The 19131-nt window shown below is 38.5% G+C and overlaps 1 protein-coding gene across 1 annotated transcript in view; it reads right to left on the bottom strand.

The window, feature by feature from the left end:
- The window catches only part of DOCK3 (dedicator of cytokinesis 3), a 212502-nt gene that overhangs the window by 11629 nt on the left and 181742 nt on the right, over positions 1–19131 (bottom strand). Inside the window, exons 41-51 of the mRNA XM_086470656.1 lie at positions 15261–15347; positions 13165–13269; positions 9611–9752; positions 8129–8295; positions 7490–7576; positions 6847–7026; positions 5769–5852; positions 4369–4485; positions 2979–3100; positions 1297–1432; positions 660–741 (exon numbers count right to left, since the gene is read on the bottom strand). Of these exons, the coding sequence (XP_086326782.1) occupies positions 660–741; positions 1297–1432; positions 2979–3100; positions 4369–4485; positions 5769–5852; positions 6847–7026; positions 7490–7576; positions 8129–8295; positions 9611–9752; positions 13165–13269; positions 15261–15347 (1309 nt within the window). The remainder of the gene's footprint in view (positions 1–659; positions 742–1296; positions 1433–2978; positions 3101–4368; positions 4486–5768; positions 5853–6846; positions 7027–7489; positions 7577–8128; positions 8296–9610; positions 9753–13164; positions 13270–15260; positions 15348–19131) is intronic.

The following is a 19131-nucleotide window of genomic DNA, read 5'->3' as shown; positions in this document are numbered from 1 at the left end:
TTGCACTGAGTGGTTCTGCTTCAGCTCTGAGGCTTGGGAAGAAAATTATTAGCAATATCAAGACCAGCCACTGTAACAGCAAAGGCAATACGAGTACCCCTAGAGTCTGTTCTTACATTTTTCTATTCTTCAAGAATTTCCCAGCTGGGAAGCCCTTCTTTAACTCTGGTACTTAAAATTTGTGTCTTTCAACATTCATCGTATACGTATGCTTTTGTATACATACATTTCTGCTAAACTGCCCTAAGTTCTTTTTTGTGCTATAATTTCATTAAATGTGAAAAATGTTTTTTTTTTTGCCTTTGTCTTCATGGTCTCTTTTTTTTTTTAAGTCCTGTATCAAAGACTATTCTTGTTTTCCTCTAGATTGCCTGCCACAATTTTGTGGCTGAACAATGGAAATCATTATGAAATTCAACTGCCTGAAACCAGCATATAGTAGAGATACATTCCAAATGCTGCTGAAAAAAAAGATTAAATCGACTTCTGGAGAATGAAAAAATTTTTTAAGAAATAATTTTTGAAGAGGCATTTACAGCTCCAAAAGAGAAACAGTGGTGTATTACAGTGGTCTTTTACCAATAAGTCAACAAGGCTGCCAGGTTTAGGGGATGCCTGCAGGTCCAGTTAATCCTTCATTTGGGCCTATCCATTCTTACCTCGAGCACTGGAAGGGGCAGAGTTAATCATCTGGGATGGTGCCGAGTGAGTAGAACTCAAGCTTGAGGTGGAAGGGCTAGCCTGGGATGAGGATAAAACAGAGATGTTAGTGGCAGAGCCTTGGTACCTGGAGTTAGGGTCAACAAGCTGCAGGAGGCAGAGAAATCATCAAGAGAGAACTGAGCAGATCAGTGCATTTAGATATCCACCTGCCTCGGACCACCCAGTGTGGCCTCTGTCTAGGAAGCAGCTTCAGTGCAGGCCACTATTAATCTGTGCTCAGGACTGTGGGACTCATTTCACCCTCCCACAAACCAAGAGCAATACTAACCGCGTATGTTGAACAGGTCAGGTAAATAACATGCTGACTAAAATCTCAGTTTCTGAAAGCAACAGTATGATCTTGGACCTCAGTATCAACTTCCTCTGTACAAATACAGAAGACTTCTTTCTAAAGTAATCCTAGCTGAATTACTTTGTCATCTTTCTTCTTGAACTATGTTAGATTCCACCTATTCAGTTCTTTGAGAAAAATATCACAGGACAGATCCTGTGGGTACTCCTCCTAAGCACAACCCTCCAGCACGTGTGCAGTGCTGTTCCTAACAGTCGCTCCTGGCTGGGCTGGAGCTGTACCTGCATGTGGTACATATCCTCAGCAGTCTCCCCGACAGAACTGTCTGTTAGGATAACCAGGTTTCCTGTTTCACTGGAGGTGTGGGACGACAGAGAGGATGATGAGTGTCGGACTGAACCAAGCAAGTTCAGTGGGCTGGAACAAAAACAGAGAGAGAATAAGGGCGTAATTTTTTTTTTTTAAACTGTGTTTTAATTTGTGAAGCCTGATTTTTTCCAAGCTAGTTAAGTACCTACAGCTACCTACTGCTTTAGGTCACCTCTAGATGTCAAACACCTTTGAAAAATCAGGCTGAATAAGCTTAAACAAATCGGTAAACGTGAGTAAATATGAAAGAAGTGACAATAAGGTTACATGTAAGAAACATAGTACGTAGGATGTAGAATTTCAGAATCCAAAGCCAGGTTAACATCACGTCACGATGCTGCGTGCATATTTGTTTATAACAGAACATTCTGAGACCACTCTCATTTTTAATGGTGAAGAACGATGAGTGGGAGCAGCTTAAAAACAGACATTCCAAAGGAAGTCAAGCACGAGGCGTGCAGGTCAAAATACAGTCTTCCTTATTGCATCTGCTGGGCCTCAGCATTACAGTTGAAGGAACTTTGTAGCTGACAGTAAATTAACACAGCCCAGCTGGTGTGCAGGCTGCACCCTGATCTCTCTCATGACATTAATTTTTTCTTTGTCACTCTGAATCACATACACAAATGCGTATTTTATACACAATAGAATCTCCCTAGTTTGCCGTAAGAACTAAAAAAGGAATTACAAAATGAGCAATTTTGAGGAAAAAAATTTTCACTGCCAAGTCACTAATGCAGTATAAGAGCTACTCAATGTTAAAAAGTAAAAAGAATGTCACCATCCTGGATTCATGTACTCAGACCAAGTTTCCACAGCTTTTCACACCAGGCTTTAAAAACAGCTGAGCTATATAGACCCATAAAGAGAAATAAACACAGAAAAAATAGTAAAACTTCCTAACTTCAGTGACATTCCCATCACTGTTTTTCCTACTGGCATGGATATGTATGTTTTCAAATAAGCAATTTTGGCTGGATATATACCCACTGTTTTGGCCTGAAAATTCCAATTTTTATCCTCAATCATTATCTCAGTTTTTACAGATGAGTGTTCAGTTTCAATAAGCATCCACATTTGCAGATTTTTCTGTGAAGGCTGAGCCATTTTTTGGTACTCTAGTCAAAACACCTTGGCAGCCTTTCTTGTATTTGGGTTCTGATTTGACCAGAATTATAAAAAACAATGTGAACATTTTTTGAGTTAGGTTCTAAACCAAGCAATAAAATTTTCCTTTTATGGTAGATAAAGACCCATTTATTTGCTGTTTGCATAACAGAAGTGGAAGGTGGAACCTCCAAAGTCAGATTGAACTTGGAGATCTGAGCGGCACATGTGGGTTTCTGCCTCTACAGTAAATAGTGATGGAGTAACACTGGAGGTGTTCAGCATTTGCTGCAATTTGAATTTCTCAACTTTTTGATTCCAATCCCCAAGCTTTCATAATGAGCACTGAATAAGGACAAAAGGCAGTTCTGCCGAAACTCATCCTGCTCCTCTTGCAGTACTATTAACCACTTCTTACATCCCTACATCTTAATGCAACGGTGTGCAGAGATACTAGATACTTCAGTAGAAAAAAAAACCAGAGCACCTGTGTCGATGCAACAGCTTTATGCTCTCTGGGCTCATAGGTCCATGTGAAACCAGAACATTGCTGCGTGGTGTACTAGTGCCAGAACAGGCCGGACTCAGCTTATCCAAACCAGGTAACTCCTGCAAAGGAAACATACTTCAGCTAAGTTGGTCATGGAAAATTACAAGTTTTTTTCTCAGGAAAATCCTGATCCATTTCCATGTTCTCTACAGTTATGCTCAGTTATCCTGCATTTCCACAGGATAAAGAGCTTCAGTGCTTTACAACCCCATTCTCTGTTTATTTCCAGTGACACCTTCTAGCCGATATTTCAGGAATTTGGGAGGAAAACAGAGACATCGTGTGGCCCAAATTACAGCACCTACATTTTACAAAAAAAGAAATGTGGACTCAAAAATACAGATCTTGTCCACACTCTCAAGAAAGGTAGTGAACTCAAACTGGCAACTGCGACCTGTACAGATCTCATCTGCTTTGAAAGAGAAAGGCCGTATTTTAAAATTCTGGTGCTGTTATTTCTGGTTGGTGTTCACTTCTAAGAATGGAAGACAACACCTTCAAGTTAGAAGCTACCTTACAAATGTAAAGTCCAAACATACATATTTAAAATACTACTTTTACATTCCAGAAAGATATCCTTTCGTTTGGTTGTGATAATGTTCAGGATAGTGTCTAGGTTTCCATAAAGATTTCACTATACCAGAAAGAGGAGAACGCACTGCGAATTTTTGAGACCCAGCTGACAAAAGAGGTCTCGAGTATAGTTGTCTTAGAATATTAATGTACAGCACAGCACACAAAGGAAAGCTATTATTCCTAGAGGATGGTATTTGTACTTCTGGTACGTAACAGGTAGTGTGAACCATGCTCTGGAGGCAGTTTTGTTGACCATACAGGAATTATAGATCACTAACAGTGTGTGTCCTGATCACCAGAGCTGGATGCCTAATGTAATAAAAGGAATTTCTGTCACTGTCTAAAGAAAACCACTTCTGGGGGGCCTAATCCATGTCATGCTACTCCAAATTATGGCAGTTCTTTCAAAGAGCTCAATATCTAACACTTTCTGTTAATCTTTCTTCCTCTGTTTTACATCGTTTTCTGCTACACAAGACAGTAACTGAAAATTAAGCTTTACAATTGTTTCGTGATACAACAAAGAACATACAAATATTAAAAATTCTCGTTTAAATTAAAGGCTAAGTGAACATACTTACTAGGACTCCCTTCTTGCACAAAAATCAAGAATTCTTTTGATAATTTGGCAATCCAGTAGGTTCAATCAGTGCTGCATCAGCCCACTTCTTTTGTGAACCCTACTGCAACTGGTAGAAGTTTAATCATAATTCTGAATAATTCAAAATGGGAAACATGACTGTCAGCTTACATGGTACAGACTGGATCGCATCATCTGGAACTGGTCTATCAGTTTCTTATGCAGAGGACGCATTTCTGGGTGTACAAATTTCTCATGGACTGCTAGACCCACTCCTAAGACATGTACCTGTTAAAAAGAAAACGAAACATCACAAAACAAAATAAATCATGTCTAAGAGACAGAATAGAAGCCTGTCCCGCAGTTCTGTCAATGTGCAAGAAAGTATTGTAAAATATGCCAGTGTTCATTTGCAAGACTGCTGATAATTAAGCAAGCTTAGGAGACCTGGCCAGTTTATATTACTTCAGCAAGTACCTTAAGTGTGAGACAAGTACATTTATGTCATGTTGGATTACTTTTGTTAAGAGGTAACTGTAAAAAATTACCAGATTAATTCTCTCTCCAGAGTGAACAGTATTATGTCCTCACACAGATAATGCATTGTGACAAAGAAAATTCCTTCCACCCAGTGTCAGAGAAGGGGTCAAAGTTGCCAACAGAGATTTCTAAACGGAGTTTCTGATAATTGAGCTGAGCAGTACCAGTGTGGCATGCATAATCACTCTTTCTGTTGCTCATTATTTATTTTTAAAGGTCACTTTTTCAAAGGTCAAATGTATAATATTAGTGATTGAATGAGATTATATAAGCTCTCAGACAAAAGGAAACAGTAATGATAGGAGGCTTAAGATATATATAAATCCCTACATGATCCAAAGTTTGTACAAACAATAACTAATTAATCTTCAAACATTCTCTTGAGGTTTGAAGGGAGATAAGTATTATCTTTATTTTACAGATGGGAAATCTGAAATGCAGTTAAGTGATTTGTTGAAGAAACAGGCCTAGTAGCATTGTGTAGTGGGGTACATCTTGCTAAACTTTCAGTTAAGAGGGATGCGATTTTCTGATTTCACTCCCATCAAAGCATCCAGCTAGCTTTATCTACCAAGATGTTTCATGGGGACACTAAGAAAAAATAAAACTGCAGATAGTATACATTGGCATACATTTTCCCATGAAGCTCTGCCAGTTTAATCTCAAGCCTGACCTGTCCTGTCTCTCATTATCTTTGAAATTTACTGGGAAGACATAATTCAAAATGCCAAAGATGAATGGCATGTTTGAAACATGGCAAGATGTCTACTGGATAATAAATGGAGACAACAAAATTACTGTAACTTTTAGCTGAGCTTCACTTCATGTCCCATAACGTGAATGGCTTGTTCATAAACTCCTTGGCCATCTCCCCCCTGTATTTTGTTTCTATGTACTTTAGATCTCATGTACCAACTCCTGTACCAAAATTCTTTGCTTCTGAATGAATCAGTTGTATCTGATGTGTTTAGAGTGACTGCTGATGAATCCAGACACTGTAGCCATGTTCTTTTGCATTTGAAAAACAGTACCTGTTCCTGCATAAGTTCCTTGAGCTGTGTGATCTTCTCTGTGTCTCCAGGGTGCTTTGTGATATAATCTTTATCAAAAAAGGCCTGCAGAAAAAGAAAGAAAGAAAGAAACAAAAAGCCTTTTGCTTACTGGAAGATATTTCATCATAACTTGGTGTCAAAGGATGAGAGGAAAAAGTCCAAAAATCTTAGGAAAATGAAATATATTAAGGTAACAGCAGCAGCTCAATTTTATTGCTTTTAGCACTCTGGGATCCAAGTAAAACTACAGTGGGGTTTTAGCAACCTAGACAATTCTGTTGACTCGCGAATCTGACCAAGTTTCCCCATGTGACAGTGATGAGCAATACCACTAAGCCTTGTATCATCCAGTTATCTGAGTTTTATATAGTTTCTTTCACATACCTGCCTAAAGTTAAAGGAATTGAGTAAAGTGGTAACTAATGTAAAGCCTGAAGAGCATTCTCTTCACGGCTCTTTAGGGCACACATGTCCCACACCCCTGGACTGCTGCTGCCATTTTTCAGTATTTCACCCTAGACTTACTTTTTGCAATGTGGAGTTTAAGTAACAGCTTGCCAAAGATTATGCCAGATAACATACTGCATATAACAACATTTTAGGGTTACAGTAAGTCTGAAATTAGGCTAGCAAAGATAACGGTTGAGTAGCATGAATTAACGGCTTTTCCTGATTACAGGCCCAATCAGTCTCAATTACTGTGAGTCCCACTGCCTCTGTTGCAAAATGGATATATAATGTAAGCAGTACAAAAAAAAAATCTGCTTCACTCATTTACCTGCCAAGTAAGGATTTCCAGGGAAGCCAAGTTTCATTCTTGAGAAACTCCACTGTCAATTGTACCTACTTCAATGCAATATCCCAACTCCACCTTTGGATCCTCCCTGTTGAGATGTGGCTATGCAAGCACTGATGTAGAATAACCAAGTAGGGGTTTTAACCTCATATTTAGATAATGTGCATGAAAACTTATTGTCTTACTAAGTCATACTCTCTTTGAAACAAAAGAAAAACTGAAAAAAGGTGAAAATAAATTCAGAAGCAGAGCCTGGCTTACCTCCTGGTACCGTGCAATTCCCCCATTAACAGCTGCATCAATCACTCCATTCAGACACATGCTGAGGAGATTAATGTTACCATGCATTTGTTTATGCTGATACTGGCTTATCAGTGTTCTCAGCTCCTGGTTTTTGTTCTCAACCACTTGAATGGCATTTTCCAAAGGACTTACTTCAACCTCAAAGGCAATAAAAATATACCTTAATTCCATGGACACTTCACTGGGATTAATCATCTTCCTTGTAATGAAATGGTATTCTAGGATTGTTCAGTGATCTTTCTTAGTTTTTACTGCTTTGTAGAAAATTAGCTACATTAACAAACTTTACTGTTGGCAATGCTGTATTTCAGGTCACTGAGTTGTGGTAACTTCTTTCTGTATACTGAAGACACAGCAACAACGCAATTATTTCATCTTTTTGGCACTGTCTCCATTATTCTGTCGTGTTCCCTCACATAATTCCCTTGGTCACATTCAGCAATTATTTAGACTAAGTGGTGGAAAAAGGACATACTTAATCATTGGTAAACTTCATCATTTTAAACTGCAAGGTTTCAGCCAAAGGAGTTTTAAGTTGTGCATACCATGTCTTCAGTAAGTCATCATTTCAAACCCCAATTACAGGAACTATGAATGTTACCAGTTCTCTTCTCTCCACTTCAAACCAACGAGAGATCCCAGGCAAACTGTGAGTCAAGGTCAGAGTGGTACGTTCAATCCACAAGCTCTGCAAAGAGTAATTGAGGATGTGAGGTACACGATGAATCACAATCACATCATCTGTACTTTTAACTACAGGTGCTAAGGGGGTTAAGTCCGGAAAGGGATATATTAACCTCCCGACCATTAACTTACTTTGCAGAATGTCACATGGAAAGTCACTTGAACAACAAAACCAGAATGCAGTATGCTCTAAAGCAACACATTCAACATTTCTATTGATTTTTAAAGGTTGACCAATTCTGTCACAGGAACAAAGTAGAGATTGTGGACATATATGGCAGTAAGAAAAAAATTCCAGCCAAACAAAAAAACTCCACTCTTGCTTCAAAATGAAGTTCTCCTGGCACTAAAATAACTCACCTTTAAACTGGACAATGCTTTAATCAGGTCAGGTGTGTAACCATTGGGCTCAACAGCTACTTGTTATTTGAGTTACTGTAATATCTTTGGCCATCAAATCAGTATTACTTGAAAGGCTGATAATAGCATAAAATAACAAGATGGTATTTGCCTTGAAGATGTTAACACTTAAACACTGCTTATTTGCTACTTCTACCTTAAATTCATTCTCCTTGTCTTTCGGTCCTTTGTGGAAGGGCCTGTCATAGCGGAATTTCCGGATGTTGTTGACTCTGTAAAAGCTCTTTATGCGATCAGGGACACGGTCCATTTGCAGCACATCTATATTGTCTGGGATCGGAGTCACTGCATAGATCTGTAAATCTGTAATACGTAGTCAAAGAAAGCCACGGGACATGGAACAGGAAAGCTTTCTCTGCTGTGGAAAGAAACAGGACGGTGAATTCAGAAAGTCATGCTCCTCTTTGTTTTCCAACACTTCTTTTGCAAGTGAACCAACAGAACGCTAGACTAGAACTACTAGGGGAGTCTAAAGAGTTACAGTACCTCACAGCCAGGTTAACCAAACAGGAACACACCTGAGGATGTAGAGAGTATGTAGTAAGACATCCAAAATACCTACACAGGCAAAATATCCAGTTTCTGTTAGTTTTAACTAGAGCTAGGCGCCTCATTTGTACAGGAACTTTAGTAGATCTTGATGTATTTAGGTACCTAAATACCTAGTATTTCCCTTTGATAAATTTTGCCTTAGATACTTCAGCTTTGTCTACAAATCAAAGTTGTCCTAATTTCATCAATTTACAGGCCAGTTTAATTAAACCAGTGTAACCACAGTGTTACAGACAAGATCTCTGCAAGCATAAACCAACCAACCAAAATATATGTACAGCCTCTCCCTCTATGAAAGTATCAGAGTTATATAGCAAAGAAGAGTGAAAAGCATGTGCTATGAAGGACAAGTGGGAAACAGCAACCCACTTCAGGAGATTTAACTTGTTGACAATGTCCTTATGGTTAAAGTCCTGCGCAATACCCTTGCTGCTGTCACACAAGCCAAAGGTGTTCTCATGACTAAAATCTCCAGAAGTCTCTGCAGACCCATTAAATGTTACGTGGTTCAGTCCTTAAATGAATATAGCATTGTATTGGTTGCGTCAAATCACAGTGAAGATTACCAATGAGAAGAATGAGATTCAAAGCCTTAGCTGTAGAAGGGTTCAGCGGTTTGAAAGAAAGGGAGACTGCAAAAAAATAATAATAATGCTGATGTGAAAAATGAACATAATGGAAAATAACACTTTGGAATAAATATCTGTTCCCAACAAAATATTCTCCAAGGGAAGGTATCAGGAGTACTTTTAATGATACAAGATATGCATTACGGCCATGCTGTTAGTAAGGGTTAAACCACGGATGTGACCAAGCACAGCTATTTCCCTTACACATCGAGTATGACCTGCATTACTCCCCGAATGAAAAGTGACAGTTCTCTCCAACAATACATAGTGCAATGAACCAGGTAATGTCTGCTGTAGACAGGTGTATGGTTTTGCCTATATCCAGCTCTACCTAAAACACTTAGGAAGAGGTATCCGAGTTAATGCCTGTTTCAATACCTTCCTCCTCTCTGCTCTACCACAGTCTAATCATAGTTTGCCCTTTCATTGAAGGATACACTGGGCATCACACTGCAATATAGTGTCATCTGGGTGGTTTGGATGCTGCATTGCAATGGCTTGTGGGAACTCGTTTAGCATCCTCTGCTGGAAGGCTTCCAGCCTCTCATAGTCGTGGCCCCGACATACATATTCTTTGTTCTGTAAGGACAAGCATAAATTAGTCTCCTTAAAAAGTAAGTTAAATTCTATTGGCTTTTATCTTGCTTTAAATTTTACTGCTTCAAAACCAAAGATAAATGTCAATGACAATATGCTAATTTGAGAGTAAAATGCGCATTTAACACAGCTGATATATTTTATTCCTTTTTCTTTACAAACTATTTCATGAAGAAGTGATGAGTAAGTAGACTATTCCACAGATCTCTCAACAGAAAGATGCCTCTGATCCATACACAGGTAGAATTCAGTCCTATTGTCTTTTCTTGTTTGCTTTTCAGACAACTGAAGAGGGACTATTTTTTAATTGGACTATACTGAAACATATCAACCAGAACATAAAACTAAGTCACCAGCTTGGCTGTTCTACACTGGGAAAGCTGCTGTCAAATACAATTTACACCAGATGGAAAAAAGTCCCGAGGATTTCATCGAACAGAGGGAGATATATGTTTATCCATTTGTCAGTTATTCTTAGAGAGAAGTCGTAACAAACTTCACAAAACCCACTGTTTAATCATCGCTGTATTGTCATAGCCATACAATCCACCTCTGATCATGTTGAGCAATACATCCTCAGAAACTCCTGTCTATAGTGGAGTAATATGGAAAAGCCTTAACAAGAATTCTCAGTGGCCACTTAGCAAAATTCCCCTTCAGCCTTAAAAGCACTTTCCTCTTGAACAAAATTTTGTTTCTGCTAGTAATAGAAAGCTTGCATTTAGGTATGCCTCTTGAGACATTAAACCACTTGTGCAGAGTTCCTGGATGCTTTTTGAGCCATCTCAAACTTTGAACATCAAGGTACAGGATTTCTAAAGTCCTCAGTGTCATACAGATTGTATTCTGGTGTCTTAACCCTATTACCACAAACCACAATTCTGATTGGTGTTAATGTCTCCTGATGCAAGACCAATCAAAGCAGGCAAATTCTCTTAATTCTGGCAGTTTAAACTCTCATAACAATAAGTACTGGGAGATTTTTCATCTTCATAAAACAAAAGAATCTGAGCAAACCAGAACAGTTCCCCCCTTCTATTTCTTGCATTTAGAAGGTGCAGTATATGCAACGATGCTTTGCTAATCGCTCTGGAAAAGGGTTCTGGCCAAGCAGTTCTTGATCTTGTAGCAAAATCAAAGAGAAAGCAGCAAAGCCCGATCATAAAGCATGGCCAAAGAGCGCAGTTATCTTTGGCTTTTCATTTCAACTTTATGGAACAGATCTCATGTTCCAGCCGTGACATACTTCACTTTGTATGCATCAGTCACAGCAACCAAGGAACTGGGAGAAAACTGCATGATGAATCTTGACAGTTCAGTCTGTAATGCCCAAACTTTGCAGCTATTCTTGAATTTGGAGTGAGTCCATGTTTGAAGGTGAATCTCTTCAAGACTTACTGCATTCTCTTTTTTCGCTTTTGATTGCAGCAATCCAGAAAACTGTAAGCCTATAAATAAAGTTACTGTGATTCTAAAAATAATGCCCTGAAAACCCCTTAAAGCTAAATTTAATAGACTTTTCTGACAGATGCCAACACAAGATCTCAGAACGTGGCTTGTCAGGCCTTACTTGAACTTCTGGTAGGTGGAAGACATGGATAGTTTTAATTTACTTATGTAGGAAGGCTAGAAATAGATGCAGAATTCATAGAAACACAAACAATGACTTTTCTAGACAAAGGGTCTTCAAAACCGAAGACGTAGAAAGAAGTGGTTATTTTCTGTCTTAGGCTATATAGCAATAGAAAAAATAAATGAGAAAAGGGCATGGAGTTATTTATCGCTTTAAATCACTCCCATATCCATTTGAAAACTTTAAATCCATGTAAATCTTTCTTCTCTAGAATAGCTGCTTCCCATCTCTTTACAGTGTGATCCATGCTGATGTGATTGCTAATGGGCTTAGTCTGTGCTTCGCAATGCGTATGCTGTATGGATCATTAAAAAGAGAAAGGAGGAGAATGACTTTTAATGAGATTGCTACATTAGTAATCTGCAATCAGAAGTACTGCTACCAAATATAATTGTAGAATTAACAAGGATTATAATTATGTACGCTCATGTTCGCTGTTAATGTCCCAGCCAAGTATCCATACTGTTACACCGTTTCACAAAAAGCAAGTGCTGTGCACTGAAAACTCGTGCAGTGTTGCATGCGTAGGCCATGCAGGATGCACGATAAAACTCTAGGATCCATAGTATACTAAGATAAGCTAGATTCACCGGTATTACTTCAAATGTAGGAATGCTTATGTGCCATAATGGCTTCATTGTCATTCATCCTCTGAAACATAGGTTATTAGATATAAAAACCCCCAAATTGTCAGTTTTCTCTGGAGATCTTCAGGAAAGGGTAGCTACTGCTTCATACCACAACACTAGTCATTTCCTCTGATTGCTCTGCAGGTGTGTCTGCATGCTGATTCAGGTTGCTGCATTATGGCACTGTTCAACTTCACCTTTTAATAACATGAAGCCACCCTTTATCCACTGGTATTGTCACCTTGTCTAGTTCCAACTTGCCTTTACTTCCCCTGCCTATGTTTCCATTAAAAGATTGTAATTACACACCAATGTTTAAATCCTAGTTAAAAAACCCCACAACTTAATACTCAGAGAAATTTAAGAGTGTAGCTTTCAAAACAGTACACAGTTTGGCTTTTTGTAGCTTCTGACTGTGTAACTCAAGAGTGGTGCCATCTCTTGTCAAACCATTTCTTTAAAGAGAACACAAAACATGCACCTCCAGTCCTTGAAAGCACGCTTCCAGTTAGCTTGTCCTGTCAAGCTAGACAGCATCTACCATCAATTTTCAGACAGTTCTTACAGCAGTTGTCAGATTATATTCCTTCCTTGCTCTGAACTAGCAACAAGACATCCTATCAACAAATACTCATTTTAAGTTTTATTCCTCATTAGGAGAAGAAGGTAATTTCACTTTTTAAATGGATTGCACATCCTGCTGATCCTATATGCACCAGCAGACAATAAGCTCATAGTGAGGATGTGTCCAGAGAAGCTGCTTGGCTTTTTGTTGAAGAGAGGAAATTTTTGCTTGTAGAGAGCATAAGAGTCATCATTCCGGTATCAGAATCATTCTGTCATGTGAGACTTTAAAGCGTGATAATTTGAGATGATCAAAATTAGTTGAGTAATGACCCAACATAGCGGCAATACAGCATTTTGCTTAATATAGAGGCAATTTGTGCTGCATCTGCAGATCGTCAAAAATACACTTACACATGAGTCAAACTGCTGATCTTGTTCCTAAGAACATTCCCAATGGACCACATCCTTCAGTTCAGCCATAAAGCTGTTTCTACTTGTGCGGGTGTACAAAAATAACTACTCTGAGCCTGGTCACTTTGTCATACTTTGTGTAAGTTTGGCTTACCCGCAGGAAAAATGGGAATTTCCGACCATAAAAACCAACTCTGAAAAACTCAGGTTCTAAGCGCTGCTGTTCCATGATGTTATCGTAGTAGGTAGCTTCCATTTTCTATGGAGGAGAAAGATAGCTGTGATCAGACCCTTAAAGCTGCACTTAAAACATTAGAATCTCAAGACATACTAAAATATCACATTACTCTTTTGCCCCCACAATTTTTTATGAAAAGACAGAAATTCTCTTAAAGATAAAAATTATTAAGTAAACAGTCCACATGGCGGAGCAGACTACAGTATCATCATACTCATTTTACCTTTCTGGAGATTACATATGGAAATTTTTCTGTTGTAGCTCATTTTAAATTAAACGGGTCTTGCACGTAATTTTTTTTTGCATTGCAGAATTAATGGCAAAGCTGAGATGAAATCTATGTTGCCTGGCTCACAGTGTCCTGTTCTCTCATACAGCTCAAAATCTGTACGACTGTCAGGAAAACTGTATCAACTCACTTGGGTTTGGCTTAGTTGAGTTGAAGGGCATGAAAAAGGAGGAAACAAAATTAAATCTTCTACAGCTCTGTGCACCAGTAGGTTTAACATGGACGAAAAAAGGGGTTTGGAAAAAGTAAGAGGACTTTTCTCTAGTTCCAATTGTTAGTTTTGTGGCATTGTGCTAGCATTTATATCAAGAGTGGGATTTCAAGACTCCTTGCCAAACTGAATTTCAGTTGAAAGGCTCACAGGAATTTCACTGTAGCAAAAAGATAGTTTTTTTAAAGAGAAGAATCAGTTTGACATCATTGCTTCCACTGCAGGGAACCCCAACAGCAGCTTTGACTTAGAATATCACATCAAGGTTTTGTTCTCGGTTCCCACACATAGTAACTCCTTTTCTAAAATGGAGAATGTCCCAAAGTCCTTGCAGAAAGAATAAAAGAATGCGTTCAATGAGGCGAATGCATAGAGAAAAACTCTTTAAAGAGTGGGCAGAAATTCAGGTCAACACAGATTTAGGAAACTTGAACAGAAACCAGATCACACACAGGTGAGTGAAAGGATGAGGTGAGTTGGTTCTACTGATCAGCCAAGATGCTCTTCACCTGCCAGCTGATTAAATCCAAATAATAAAGAGGCAGCAAGAATAGTTAGAATAGTTAATTTACTGATGTTTCAGGAAAGAACATTTTGATGCACAACTTGACTAAGCCTTTAATTAGTTTGTTTGCTCATCATTCTTAATCACTTTACTGATACAGTATTTCCTGTACACCAGGATAAACTTGCACACTGCTCTATTTTAGATGTCTCCAATAAACAAGTGCACAACCAAGATGGTCACCCATACTGTCTTTAGGGCCACTCTGAAGAAAACACATTCTGAAGAAGTGCAGTTCATGAGATCTTGTTAATACAGGTATCTTCAGATGAGACTAAATCTGACATTTAAATGTAATTTAAACCACTGTGTATAAGAATACATCCACATAGCATAAATCTTAAATTTGGATACATGCATACTTCCCCAGGGGACAAAAGCAGATGAACTATTTGCACATCCGTAAAGCTTTTAAATAACAACCAGAACTTTGACCTTTTCTGATTAAAGCATCATAATGCTGCAAATGAGCCATGATTTCATCACGTATTTGGTTTTACTGGAGGACCAGATTCTTGTAAATTGAAGAATGACATAAACATTCGCCTTCTCCATTCTTTCTCTCTTGTTCTTCTTATGTCAGCTGAGACACAAGCTGTCCTTGAAATTTTTGGAATTAAAATGAAGTATCAATATATTTTTTTAAAAGAAAAAAAGAGGTTTTATGCAAAAATACATATAAACATGCAATTGCAATAGCAAGCCCAGCTCTTGTGTCTGTGCTGTCTTCATATACTCATGGGAGTTTACTCTTAGCAGACTTAGGAATTACTTCAGTGGACCTATGAAGTCATCAAAATGAATCAATAGCAAAGGAGTCACTGTAAATGCGTGGAACTGTATAGAGAATATGATTATTTTTTAAATTCACAATATTCTGACAGGAGAGCAAAATTCCTTGGGGAATGACATGAGCGTCTGCAAGGAGAGGAACTGCTGCTGCTTACCCGAATCCAGCTGAGGCTCTGATAATCATAGAGACTTTCATACTGAATGGCCAATTCTCTGCACAGTGGGATTCCAAACTCCCAGCTCTGTGAAACCAAAGCAAATCATGCTCACAGCAAACAGAATGTTATTTCCAACTCAGCTGAGAGGAATATGGAAACTCAATTTTGGGAATTCACTTGGTATGAAATGCCAGGGATTAGATGTAAAAATGCAATGTTAATAAACAGTTTCCATTAAATATCAGACTGATTCCTTCTTCAAGATAGTAACAGAGGCGTATGTTCCATTAAATTACACACACATACTACTTGTTACCGACAGTTCACTCATGAGACCAGGAACTTACTTGGAGAAAGATAACACAACTAACATTTTTTTTTTTCTTAGGACATCCCTTCAGCCAACCCCCAATATCAGCTTTGCTTTCTGCACTAAAACTCCCTGGAGTAAAGAGTTAGGGCTTAGCTCACCCACAAGCGCTCCCCTTCCCAGGGTTGCTACTTCCTACTTCAAGCATGAAACTGTCAAGCAATGGGAAACACTCAAATACAGAGACAAAATATCCTCAGAACTGACCTGCATTATTGCACTGAGTGAACATTCATATTCAGAACTGAAAGCAAAACTTGTTTCTTCAGCTTACTGCATAAAATAAATATTTTCTAGCACACCAGACTCATCGCCCTCAGAGGCAAGGAAGAAAGAGCCTGAGTTTGGGCACACGCACATTGAGGGAAAGACTCCTGTTTCCTCACTTAGCTTTTCAGAGTGCTCATGTTACACCCTTGAACTGACATCTCCTCTCCCATCATCTTTTACCTGCATAGATTGGAAACCTTTTGGGGGACTGCTTCTTACCATATTTATGTAAAGGACCTAGAACACCAAGGTCTCAGCTTGAACCTTTACTGGATTAACTTTTATGCATTACTGGGCTAACTTGCCAGCTGTTTTAACTGGGACCTTGTGGTAGTGAAAACAAAATTAACACGTGAGTTAAGACTATCACCTTAAGTTTTAAAAGTATTAATAACAATATTGTAAATGACTGGTTACTGTAATTAATAGTAATTATGTAAAATATTAGCACTCAATAGGGAAATAAGTTTTTCTGGTTACATGTACCTTCACTTAAAGTGAATCTCTACACTGTTTGATTTAGTGTATTACGTACTTTACAATGCTTCCCTTTATGCACACACATTTGTAGTGTCTGTTCTCTCCTTAATACCAGCAAAAATTTTTTCTCTGAATAGCAAAACCAGTAAGCATAAGAACTTTTTTATTAAGAGGGATAGTTGTAAGAACTAAAAAGGCAAAAAATAATGATCCTACGTCTCTTTAGCTTCAGTTAATTACAAAGACTTGCATAAGAACTTACTATATAGAAGATTTTTTCAGAATCAACTTGGATGTTCTGATAGTATTAGTAGTTAATGATGATGGGAGGCCTGAGATTGATTTAGATAAATACAATAGGTAGAACAGAAAATGAACTGAAAAACAAGTTACTTGACTACTCAGAATATTACTCAGGTATTTGTGATCTCAAATTAACAGGATTTTTGCTATGAGTTGTTCAAGTCCATGACGTACAAATTGATACACTGAATTGGGATCAACAGCATTAATCAGTTAAGTGTTTATATTTGCAAACGCAAACACAAGTACCATTGCATTTTATTTACAGGTTTCAACAGAGATATTATACAGATTTCCAGTCCTTAGCTGATCTCTATTTACTTGAAAGAATGGAAAAGAAAAGCCTCTTCTAAAACAACTGGCTAGGTATAATGGCTTTCATCACACGGAGTGTGAGCAGAGTCTCACTTCCAAACGGGATGCTGTGGCTAAAGCCTACATAATTGTCTAATCTGTCTTCTAGATATAAGCAGAAGGCTAGCTGGCTGTCTTACCTTGAGGTGATCATAAAAATGTAACCTTTTCATGCTCCTTTTCTGATGTGAACTAAATTAACAACAACTACCTTATTTCTCTTTATACCAGCTCTTCTACATGTACCCTGACACTATTCCTGTCATCCTAACTCAGGCTTTCTCTTTTTGTTTCAGTTAGATTTCCAGACAGAGAAATTCCAGTGTGCCAGATGAACATTCTGTAGGTGCAAGATGAGACATAGAAGCAAAGAAACACAATATATAGGTAACTCCTTACAGGGAAACAAGAGTTTGCAGATATTTGAAAGGAAAAGAAGAATGAATGGCTATCTCAGTCACTGGGATCCTCAGTTTTATGTTAATATGATGTTAATGAGTACCATCTTCAGTGTAGGAATTGAATATGTAATTCCATGTGCTACGCAAGTGTCACTTCCCTCTAAAGCATCACTTCCCCTCTTCAAATAATTTCATAATGTCTCCACTGTTAATTTCCCTCATTACTGCTTTTTGTTTTGCTGATGTCCGATCTGTTTCCGTATTATGTCCTTCGCTTGAAATGAACATTCAAGTGACATTTATTGCAGCTTTCTCCTATGGCACCAGCAACTCTCAGCTGAGCGCTACTGACTGCACAAAAGGAGGCACAGATAGAGACAATCAACATTTATAACGGCAGCCTTTCTTTACTCACATCCCAATGTGCAGATTTCTTTTGGAAACAGGATTCACACGAGGGTGCACAAGAGAAATTAGTTCAAATGCTGGGTATGGAGCGCATGATCTAAAAATGAACTGCTTTGGAAATACAGCTTTGGGTCTCTCACAGCACTCGGCTGGCGCCAAGGAGCATATACATGGTGATGCCATGATGGGAGCTGGTCAGAATTTTTAGTTAATGAAATCTAGCAGCGAACTGGACAGGAAAAGAGTTACGTAGTTTGCAAGCTTTTGCTGTCCAGAAGCATGATCAATTGGGTTCAAATTGTTCTGTCAGTTGTCTTCAACTAGAAAACCTTGAGTTTTAACAGACAATATTGTAACTGTGAGTTAAAGAAAATAAATCTTCATTTAAAGCTATGCACTTGCACATGCTGTCGACTGAGGCATAAACCAAATTCAAAGCACAGCAGACATCAGTAGGAAGGAGGACACAACCAGAGTGAAGGCTAAAAGGGCTTTGGAACACCTTGTTCCTTCCCAGCACAGGGCTGCTACTAACAATATTAAGAATGGGCGTTACTCAATTCTGCACCCCACTGCAGTGCTCCAGGCCTGCTGTGCGCCATGCCACCACTCCTTGCCCTCCACTGGCATGCCCTTTATGTCAAACTCACAAGACAGTCTTGTGGCCATAGTTCTCCCCCATTCCTGTGCCAAGAAAATTTTCCCGTTAACAAATGCAGAATTTTTACACCATTTTCATGCTGCTTTGACCCCCTTACTTAGTGGAAGATGCCACGAGCAGCATGAGAAACTGAACTCAGAAATACAACTGAAGGACACAGAACAACAAATTCTACTCTTCAGGATCTGAGGAGGAACTGTCTTTAGGGTAGTGCAAAAAGAAACTATCAGACAGAAGTTGAAGGAAGCAAGTTTCTTCCATTCCCTGAGCTGTTCCCTGTTACACAGATAGCATGCTGAAAAGCAGCAGGAGGATTTGGATTTTCAGCATCTCAGTTCCACAGTTTGAGTGAAATATGTGCTGCTTAAGTGGAGTATTTAGTCATTCAGCTACCATTTATAATAAAGGAGGATTAAAACACAAAATCAAGGAACTCCAAAAACATCCAGTGGGGAAAAAAAACCTCGAGAGGTTAACACTCTCTAATCTGTTAGGAGTTTTATAGCAAAATTATATCCACCAAGTTTTTACTCCCCTTCTGTGCAAATATGGATTGCCTGTTTTTGTCAAAACTACAGGCTTACTTGTTTTACGCAGTCTCTGCATCATCTTTGTCTAGTC

Source organism: Leptosomus discolor, chromosome 9 (genome assembly GCF_034619465.1).
Source record: "Leptosomus discolor isolate bLepDis1 chromosome 9, bLepDis1.hap2, whole genome shotgun sequence".
In the NCBI taxonomy this organism is placed as follows: Eukaryota; Metazoa; Chordata; class Aves; order Leptosomiformes; family Leptosomidae; genus Leptosomus; species Leptosomus discolor.
The sequence above is the reverse complement of the archived record's forward strand: the minus strand, read 5'-3'. Positions and strand labels throughout refer to the sequence as shown.